This window comes from Watersipora subatra, chromosome 9 (assembly GCF_963576615.1).
Source record: "Watersipora subatra chromosome 9, tzWatSuba1.1, whole genome shotgun sequence".
Lineage (NCBI taxonomy): Eukaryota > Metazoa > Bryozoa > Gymnolaemata > Cheilostomatida > Watersiporidae > Watersipora > Watersipora subatra.
This window is the reverse complement of record NC_088716.1, coordinates 31,458,180-31,469,171: the sequence shown is the minus strand read 5'-3', so window position 1 is coordinate 31,469,171 and position 10,992 is coordinate 31,458,180. Positions and strand designations below refer to the sequence as shown.

Sequence of the window (10,992 nt, the reverse complement as noted above, 5' to 3'; positions counted from 1 at the left end):
TGGATAACAATGGAATGCAATGCCTTCAACTCAAAGTCTCAAACTATGAGGTGTCCTATCATTTGCGGTGTCCCATTATTCACAACAAGCTAGCTATCAAATATGACAACTGGTAGAAAGCTGATTTTATGGTATACAAAGTGAATACTAATTCTACTTTGCATATAAATTGATTTTGGTTGTATTCACAAATTGGGCTGAGTCTGTGAATTTGAACCTGTTTTTGGCGAATGATGAGACATTTCTACCAGCACTTTGTATACCGCTGGCCCTACACTTTAAACTATAGATATCTTAGTGTTATTTTACATATTCACCTAGAAACAAGGTCTGAGTAATGTTCTCAAGAGACGGATTGTTTTGACATCTTCATTTCCTGTCACAAGGCTGAAAATTTTACAATTAATTAATTTAAAGATTTAAAGAATGCTGAAGTTCAACAATAATATTCATTAAATAATAATATTCATTAAATAATAATATTCATTAAATAATAATATTCATTAAATAATAATATTCATTAAATAATAATATTCATTAAATAATAATATTCATTAAATAATAATATTCATTAAATAATAATATTCATTAAATAATAACATTCATTAAATAATAATATTCATTAAATAATAATATTCATTAAATAATAATATTCATTAAATAATAATATTCATACACAACTTCTACATGAATGTATATATTTTTGCCAATTAAGGCTTTCGACATGGAAAACTTTCAAAATGATTCACTGAATATTAAATTTTTTTTAGCTGAAAAATCCTTTATTTATGGATAAGTCCATATAGAAATAGAAGCAGAATATAGAACAGATAAAGGTGTTTATACGCATGTGTGTAGATATGCATGTGTATAGCTTTAAATCCATGTGTTTTCATATAAAACAAGATTTATGGCAGACGAATAGGAAAGGCCTAATATATTTAACGCAACTTGTTGTCCAAGCAAACATGATGCTCACAGAATGTTAGGGTAAAATACAGAAGCTTGACAAAGATGTAAACAATAGGTATGGAATGTTGGTCTAAATTGGAATGTTCTGCTAGAAAAGTAATGTGTAAAGAAGAATGAGACCCAGCAATGCCAAAACTTTATATAACTTAAAACTAATGGTTAATTTCTTAAGGACAGAGAAATAAAATCATAGGAATATTTTGGCTAATATGTCTGACAATCATTATGTTTGATGATACAACCACTCATCGCAAATAGAATAGAACAAATAGAACGGTAACAGAACTCCAATTACATTGACCATAGTCACGTGATAATAAATATACATTGTAGCCTCAGCGCTATATTTGACTTTCATATGTATTAATAAGTAATAATGTTGTATCGCTCCTCGTGTCATTTTGCGTTTTTAGTGGTGGACTAAATAGACTCAAAATATGTTCAACAAAATCCGTGTTGGACAAGTTTGGCAGCGGCAGCGATGAGAACAATGGGTATGAGGCTAACGGAGACACGAGGTGATAAGTTGCAGAGGTCCTTCAGACACGTACACCTGGTTCCAGGTAATCCAAAAACGTACTCCCTCTCCTGCTGGCTCCTACTGCAGCTGTACACAGAACTCTCCCACCGTAGGGTCTTCTCACAGCTTCTTCTTACTGAAAGACCATAAACAGTCTACTAAACAGTCTACTAAACAGTCTACTCATAGAAAAGAACATCAGTTGATAGACACGCAGTTAACCGACACCTTCCACTAATTCTTTGTAATATAAGGAGTAATAAGGAGTAGAGCAGACGCATCTATAATCTATACCTGCTATAACATAAATTCAACATAACGCAAAGAGTTTATATAAATTTTTCTTTGTACTACTAAAAAGTTCTATATATCAAGTGCAAATTCTTAAATTTGATTTGAATAACACGCCTTTTGTGGTTGGCCTTGAAAATACCGCTTTCCCTCTTGCTGCACTTGAGTGAGAAAATGATGTATAAGGGTATCGTTATTCTATATACTGCACTAGTACTCCGGTAGTCAAGTTCGCATGAAAAATCGTCAGGTGTGTCGATAAAGCACAGATGATAAGTAGCCGCTCAATTATCATTAATCAGCAGAAGAGTGTCGATCTTTTATAACATTGACCCTTTTTCAAAAACAGACAGATAGACAAACAGCTCATATTATAGTAAAGTAATATTTTTGTTTAACTTCATTATCTACTATATAAACGGCAATCGTTGTCTGTGTGTGTAATTGTGTGTCCGGCTTATAGAGTACGGTACTTTTCGGGATATCGGCCGCTACTTTTTTTTGATGGTTTGAGCCATGTGGCTTATATAAGAATGCGGCTATTCTGTGGTTTTTTCTTTCACCGCTAGGGCGCGTTAACCAGAATCTCTGGTTAGTGCGCCTCTATACATAACCTATTCATCGTTTTAAACCAAAATCATGTGATCTCCGGTTAGCACGCCTCTTTACAGTGCCCAATGGCACTGTTCCGTTTGAAACAGCAAAGTTGATGCCGTGCAGAACTCAGGGCGGTGCTTAAAAAGCACTGCCCTGAGTTCTGCGACCTATACAAAGGTGTCTATACAGCTATACAAATGTACTACTCAATAAATAAAATAAATTAATGAATAGTAATTTACATGCAATTAAGATTTACTGCCAATATCTACCGAGAAGGTCACGTAAACGTTTGTTTCTTGCGGCCACTGGAAAAAACGCAGTTCTCACCTACTAAAGTTCCACATCAAAAAGGTAAGTACTTCATTTTCAATGTTGAGTGAGTTGAATTGCAACATGAATTGGCCCACTTCCAATACATAACCCTTTCACTTGCGCCCATGTACAAATTTAGCTATCGGCCTACTGCCAGCCATTTTGCCGATATTGCTTCATATGTATACAATATTTTTTCAATTGCAAACTCCATCTAGAACGTTTGTTTTGGTTATATATTTCATTTTGCCAACATGTTAACAAGCACTGCTATGCAAAAAATTCATTGTATCTATACTTTGTGCATTTTAATTATCTGTGTAATCACAAAAATCTGAATCGGCTATAATGTCATCAACATAAGTAATTGTTTTCTAACTCGGTGGCGTTTTTAAAACTTACACAAAACGTGGTTGTTTCCAAGTTTGAAATTCTCAAACAAAGATTTAAAATTAAATTTTAGGCTAATTTTATAGAGAAATCTTTGGACAAAACTTTCACTACCATAAAAGTCTTAAAGATCGTTGGTTATGTTATCAACAAATAATAAAGTTCAGTTACTAGCAACTGCTGATAAAATGTCAAAAACGTGTCTACGGCGGTTGACCAAAAAAAACGCATAAATGAGTCTACTTCAATGAAAGGGTTGAAAACGTTGGATTTGCCACTGTTTGTGATAGTAAAGATGTGCATAAGATGTGCAGCTCCTTCCGCAGCTGAGTTACTTGTACTTTTTTCCAGCTACGAGTACTACAGAACTACAGCTACTACAAAAGTTGCACGGGTACTGATACTGTGTTTTACCTACTAAATTTCTACATCGAAAAGGTCAGTACTTTTTATTCAATGTTCTATTGTCTATGAATTGCTACACCTCCCCTACTTAAAAACGTTGGATTTGCAACTGTTCATGATAGTAAGCATGTCCATTTCCTTCCGCAGCTGAGTTACTTATACTTTTATCCAGCTACGAGTACTACAGAACTACAGCTACTACAGAACTTGCACGGGCACTCCGAGCGTTGCAATAGGCGACGGTGAGAAGAAAGCGATCAGCGTATATTACAAAAAGCACAACATCTCATTCACTTTTAGAAACGCTTGAAGCAGTACAATGCCTCCCAAAAGCCTACTGCCCAAACGAAAGAACAGATTGATTCCTGTAGAGAAAGAGACCGAATTTGCAAAGCAACGGCTAGACAAGCAGAAACTGCAGAGCAAACACAGCTACCCCTACAATGAAACATAATAGCAGCTGCTAGAAGAGCAGAAACCGCTGAACAAACACAGGTACATCGAAAGCAGGCCAGAATAGATGCTGCACCTGCTAAAAGTGCAGAGACTGCTGAGCCGACCTGCTGAGCCGACCCAGCAGCGCTTTAAACGGCTGAGCAGCCGCTACAGCGGCCAGAAGTGCAGAAACCTCCTTGTGCAGAAACCTCCCTCCGAGCAGATGCAGTGGCGACAAGAACATGATGCACTAGCTAATACAGCTGCTTGGAGAGCTGAATTTTCAGAGCAGATGAAACGGTGACAACAGCAAGATACACTAATTATGGCAGCTGCTACCAGGCGCGGTGTATGGGCAGAAAACTTCGCACTTGACTACAGTCATGCAACACAGCATAGGGCCGAATTTTTCTGAGGGATGAATGTCCAAAATGCTCCAGATGTAATGCGAGAGGAAAGGCGAGAGGCCATAAATGTAGTTTATATAGTAGACTTTATTGATAATAAATTTTATCAACACAACCACATTACTGCTGCACAGTTTTTATATACCATGTCAAAACACAGGCTATAGACGAAGAACTGGTGAGTAATGATTAGTGTTTTAAGCAAGTAGAAGTCTCAATTCAATAAATGCTGATGATAGCTTAGCAGTGCAATAGCAAAATATTTTCTAGAATTTCTTAAAATATGTAAAACTTTTCAATACTGCCACTTTGAAGAACTTCAGTTTGCCTAGCAATGTCAATTTCATTATTAGTTGTGTAAAAAATTAGGACCACTCCGATTTGAGTGGTTCGAGACTGATGCATTGTAGACTGGCTGTGAAACACATTGCATATTTCCATTGTTCTCTCCAACATTATTGACATGTGCGACTGCATATGTGTATGCAGTCTGATCAGCACAAAAAATTTCCGAAGATTGCATATTTGTAGTTGTTTTACAGTAGGCCTATGGTGGAAGAATAAAAAAAACTCAAGGTAAATTAATATTGAAGGTGTGCATTCTCCTTAACCCACTGTAAAAGTGCAGCAATGCTGGATCATGAAGCAAGTGAAAGTGATTAGAAAAAGGAGGAACATGGTCGATACAAAGTACTGGTACTACAGTTACACTAAAAGGAGGAACATGGTCGATACAAACTACTGGTACTACAGTTACACTAAAAGGAGGAACATGGTCGATACAAACTACTGGTACTACAGTTACACTAAAAGGAGGAACATGGTCGATACAAACTACTGCTACTACAGTTACACTAAAAGGAGGAACATGGTCGATACAAGCTACTGGTACTACAGTTACACTAAAAGGAGGAACATGGTCGATACAAACTACTGGTACTACAGTTACACTAAAAGGAGGAACATGGTCGATACAAACTACTGGTACTACAGTTACACTAAAAGGAGGAACATGGTCGATACAAACTACTGGTACTACAGTTACACTAAAAGGAGGAACATGGTCGATACAAACTACTGGTACTACAGTTACACTAAAAGGAGGAACATGGTCGATACAAACTACTGGTACTACAGTTACACTAAAAGGAGGAACATGGTCGATACAAACTACTGGTACTACAGTTACACTAAAAGGAGGAACATGGTCGATACAAACTACTGGTACTACAGTTACACTAAAAGGAGGAACATGGTCGATACAAACTACTGGTACAGTTACACTAAAAGGAGGAACATGGTCGATACAAACTACTGGTACAGTTACACTAAAAGGAGGAACATGGTCGATACAAACTACTGGTACTACAGTTACACTAAAAGGAGGAACATGGTCGATACAAACTACTGGTACTACAGTTACACTAAAAGGAGGAACATGGTCGATACAAACTACTGGTACAGTTACACTAAAAGGAGGAACATGGTCGATACAAACTACTGGTACTACAGTTACACTAAAGTTAGTAAATTAAAAAAGTCGAGTTTAGTTTTCCTTTTTAAAAGATTAAAGGGGTGAGTTTGGGAAAACCTTCGATCGGAATAGGCAATTTATATGTATTTTACTGTTCGTATAATGTACAATCCCTATTACATAACTGTTCTCGGCAGGGGGGATTTATGTTGTGGGATTGTTGACTGTATATTAGAATAAAAACAATAGTGATAGAAAAGCTATAAGGTTTTTTGTGCACAGGATGCTTCCTGTTTTGATAAAATACTTTTGCATTATACAAACTGTCTCGGTGGCCTGAAACAAATTGTTAATAGAGAACCTTGAAAACCTTTAAACATGAAATAGTAATGGCATGCTTGTGTCATGTAATAGTAATGGCATGCTTGTGTCATGTAATAGTAATGGCATGATTGTGTCATGTAATAGTAATGGCATGATTGTGTCATGTAATAGTAATGGCATGATTGTGTCATGTAATAGTAATGGCATGATTGTGTCATGTAATAGTAATGGCATGATTGTGTCATGTAATAGTAATGGCATGATTGTGTCATGTAAAAGTAATGGCATGATTGTGTCATGTAATAGTAATGGCATGCTTGTGTCATGTAATAGTAATGGCATGATTGTGTCATGTAATAGTAATGGCATGATTGTGTCATGTAATAGTAATGGCATGCTTGTGTCATGTAATAGTAATGGCATGCTTCTCTTATGTATTACAGGTCTTGGTAGTATTCTCATGTTCTCTAGAAGAAAAAACAAGACTAGTTCACCGTCAGGACTAGTTCACCGTCAGGACTAGTTCACCGCCAGGACTAGTCGACTGCCAGGACTAGTTGACCGCCAGGACTAGTTGACCGCCAGGACTAGTTGACCGCCAGGACTAGTTGACCGCCAGGACTAGTTGACCGCCAGGACTAGTTCACCGCCAGGACTAGTTCACCGTCAGGACTAGTTCACCGCCAGGACTAGTTCACCGCCAGGACTAGTTCTTTATAAGCTGCCTTCAGTGGTCCTGGCTAACACTTATTCTTCTACAACTAATCCTAACACAAGGGCTTCTTTTGCAACACGTCCAGTGCGACAAAGCCATGTAGCCATTTCACTTGCCTAATGTGCAAAGGACAGAGATGGATCTTTAACATGCCCATTTTGTGAGTGTAGTACACCGGGCCTCCAAGGTCTAGATCCGAAAGACCCAGCAATTTAGAGTTTAAAGCTTGCTGACAGCTTTTTGGCAGATCGGCATTATGCAGGATTTGAACTTCCAACCCCATGGTTGACAGTTAAAGGGGCTACCACTATGCCACCCGACACCCTTTCCTTTAAAAATGATATCTACCCTAAGACACTTATATTTCGCTAGTATTTAGTTTCGTGAGTAGCGTACAGAGTAAAATTTCGCTGCAACTAAATTTCGCGTATCTGATGAGTGCGAAAACATAGTGATGAAAAGAAAAGCAGTAAAACAAACATAATTAGATTCCTCAGGTCCAGTTCACTAGTAAAAAAAATTTCAATTTGGGACTAGTTTGTATTTGTGAACCACGGATAGTAATGTGTGGGCGAGATCGACAATGCAATTTGATCGCTTGCTGCTATTTGTTTCTTCGACTATCAATGACGGCTAGGTCCATGCCGCTGTGACTGATGTGGCACCAATATTTGATCTCAAGCATTTACAGCACCCGGTGGCCATGGCCAAAGGTTGTTGCTTTCGGTTGGTAATAAAATTCATCGTTACAATGATTATTATTTAATTTTATGACTTTCCTTACCAGACTTTCATCCTCACCAGTTACAAATTCAGTGACTAAACTAATATCATCATCTTCCTCATTTGTCTTGGCTTTTCCACAGGCCCATATTCCCAGGGGCAGCTGGCCGGCTGAGCCGCCTCAACTTTTTAGGAAATTTTGGCGGTTAAGTATAGTCAAACTCGGAAAACTTGCCCTCGGATAAAATGTAAAATTTTATCACGAACACTTGGTTAACTCGAACGGATTTGTTTGGTCCGTTCCCACGCAAGGATAAACTGCTTTAGATAACTCGACCTCAACATCATTAACTCGAACAGTTATTTGCCCAATGGCTACAGGAATGGTTTTTTATCGCTGTAGAATATCACTTTATTCCAAGCCATAGAGATAAACGTTAACTTTTAATAGTTCTTGGGCGTCATTATTATCATGATCTGCAAAATATTTTTGTTAACGACTTATATAAAGGTTTGCAAAAGGTCAAGTTTTACCAAACATTTGTTTGGCAATGGCCCAATGAAAGAGTAAAAACCTTCGGATGAACTTAAAATAAAATCAGCCAAATTGATCTTTGTTAAAACGCTCAAAAGAAAAAATATGTCTTTTTTCTGAGCGTTTCAACTGCGGTCAAGATTAGCCTATTTCAATCTGAAAACATCCTGACAGTCACATCACCTAAAACAAACAAATCTCAAATAATAGAAAAAATGTTTAAACTTTCCGATAAAATCTTTTAAAACTTTACGTGGGGTGGCCGGTTGAGGCCCTACATGAAATAAACCTGTTGAGGGGGCTGATACCGCCCCTCCAAACCCCCAGATGCTCATAACTAGTCACCTGATATTAGCTGCCCCAATTTGCAACCAGAGAATACAGGCCTGCTTTTCCAAAAGAGCTTGTTATCTCAATTTGCTTTGCCGCGCTGCTCAGTTGGCGTATTAACTAGAATGAGTTTAGCAGAAATTGCCCAATGAGCCCAACCACACACAAAAGTTACCTGCATTTCTAATATGACGATTTTATTGTGAATACCAATAAACAAAGCTATGTAATTCCGCATTTTAGCTCGTTTGTTATGATAGTTTAGTTTCGCTCATAAAATTTTCGCGAGAGGATGACTGCGCGAAAATGCGAAAGTTAGATGACGAGAATACATAAGTGTCCTAGGGTATGATAATAAGATATCATTGCTTGGTTGTTGGAACTGCCAATTACATAATGAGCTAATTGCAGCAATTCAGCTTACATTTAATGATATAACTCTCACTGCATAGTGTACTTTTATTAACAACAAAAATGTTAAAGTAAAATTGCTACTAGTATAGTAGCAAATAGACACTATATGGCAGAGCATAAAATGCGCTAAAAGCAAACCACCATGAGACATTTAGTGATACACAATGCACTGCTAAGTACCTCGACGGAGATGCAAAGTTTAATTTATTGCATTACTTCAACTGAATCTTAACTTGATCAAAGAAGCTAAAGTTATACATTTCTATTATATTTTTAAATAAAATTTCACAACTTAATAAAAATGTTAAATTGTAAATCAAGCGAATATAATATAGTATAAATAGTATATAATATATTAGTAGTAGTATAAGAGCAGTTAGCTGGATAGTATAGCTGGATTAATGAGGCAAACTTGTTGTAACAACAGATCTACGATAAGATCTGGAAAGTTTGTCTTGAAACTTGTCATACCAAAGTTAAAACAGCCAAACTCTGGTCATGCCTTAGATTTCCAAAGGTTCCTAGACTAACAAACTCCAAGTATGACTTGCACACTTGAAATGTAAATCAACATGCGGAAGCCGCGAACACCTATAGGCCGCACTCAAATCTTTGATAGTTGTTTTTTTTAACTTAGCGACACCATTCACAAGTCTCTCGCCAAACACACGCAATGGCTGACCAGTTGGCAATCGACCAATGAGTGACAAAGAGAGTGTTGCTGTTACAACTTATACCTCCAGCAAACCACAGTAAGAAAGTATCAAATCAGTAAGCACATTTTGCAACCCATGTCATCGAAAGGGCAAATTATGACACGCTCCGAACTTTTAAACGAAATTATAGGTTCACAAGTGCGGAAAAAGATTTACATGGAGATTTACAGCACAAAAATCTTTAACCCCATATATAACCTATATCACTATGAATTCAAGACTGTCGGTGGAAGGGCATATATAACCTATATCACTATGAATTCAAGACTGTGGGTGAAAGGGCATGTATAACCTATATCACTATGAATTCAAGACTGTGAGTGAAAGGGCATATATAACCTATATCACTATGAATTCAAGACTGTGGGTGAAAGGGCATATATAACCTATATCACTATGAATTCAAGACTGTGGATGAAAGGGCATATATAACCTATATCACTATGAATTCAAGACTGTGGATGAAAGGGCATGTATATCCTATATCACTATGAATTCAAGACTGTGGATGAAAGGGCATGTATAACCTATATCACTATGAATTCAAGACTGTGGGTGAAAGGGCATATATAACCTATATCACTATGAATTCAAGACTGTGGATGAAAGGGCATATATAACCTATATTACTATGAATTCAAGACTGTGGGTGAAAGGGCATATATAACCTATATCACTATGAATTCAAGACTGTGGGTGAAAGGGCATATATAACCTATATCACTATGAATTCAAGACTGTGGGTGAAAGGGCATATATAACCTATATCACTATGAATTCAAGACTGTGGATGAAAGGGCATATATAACCTATATCACTATGAATTCAAGACTGTGGGTGAAAGGGCATATATAACCTATATCACTATGAATTCAAGACTGTGGGTGAAAGGGCATATATAACCTATATCACTATGAATTCAAGACTGTGGGTGAAAGGGCATATATAACCTATATTACTATGAATTCAAGACTGTGGGTGAAAGGGCATATATAACCTATATCACTATGAATTCAAGACTGTGAGTGAAAGGGCATATATAACCTATATTACTATGAATTCAAGACTGTGGGTGAAAGGGCATATATAACCTATATCACTATGAATTCAAGACTGTGAGTGAAAGGGCATATATAACCTATATCACTATGAATTCAAGACTGTGGGTGAAAGGGCATATATAACCTATATTACTATGAATTCAAGACTGTGGGTGAAAGGGCATATATAACCTATATCACTATGAATTCAAGACTGTGGGTGAAAGGGCATGTATATCCTATATCACTATGAATTCAAGACTGTGAGTGAAAGGGCATATATAACCTATATCACTATGAATTCAAGACTGTGGGTGAAAGGGCATATATAACCTATACCACTATGAATTCAAAACTGTCGGTGAAAGGGCATATATAACCTATATCAC

The 10,992-nt window shown here is 37.0% G+C and overlaps 1 protein-coding gene across 1 annotated transcript in view; it reads right to left on the bottom strand.

Annotated features, from left to right (window-relative positions):
* Window positions 1-760: 760 nt before the first annotated feature.
* LOC137404331 (uncharacterized) overlaps window positions 761-10,992 on the bottom strand; it is a 52,874-nt gene continuing 42,642 nt past the window's right edge. Inside the window, exon 3 of the mRNA XM_068090524.1 lies at window positions 761-1,628. Coding sequence (XP_067946625.1) covers window positions 1,414-1,628 — 215 coding nt within the window. The 3' untranslated portion in view covers window positions 761-1,413. The remainder of the gene's footprint in view (window positions 1,629-10,992) is intronic.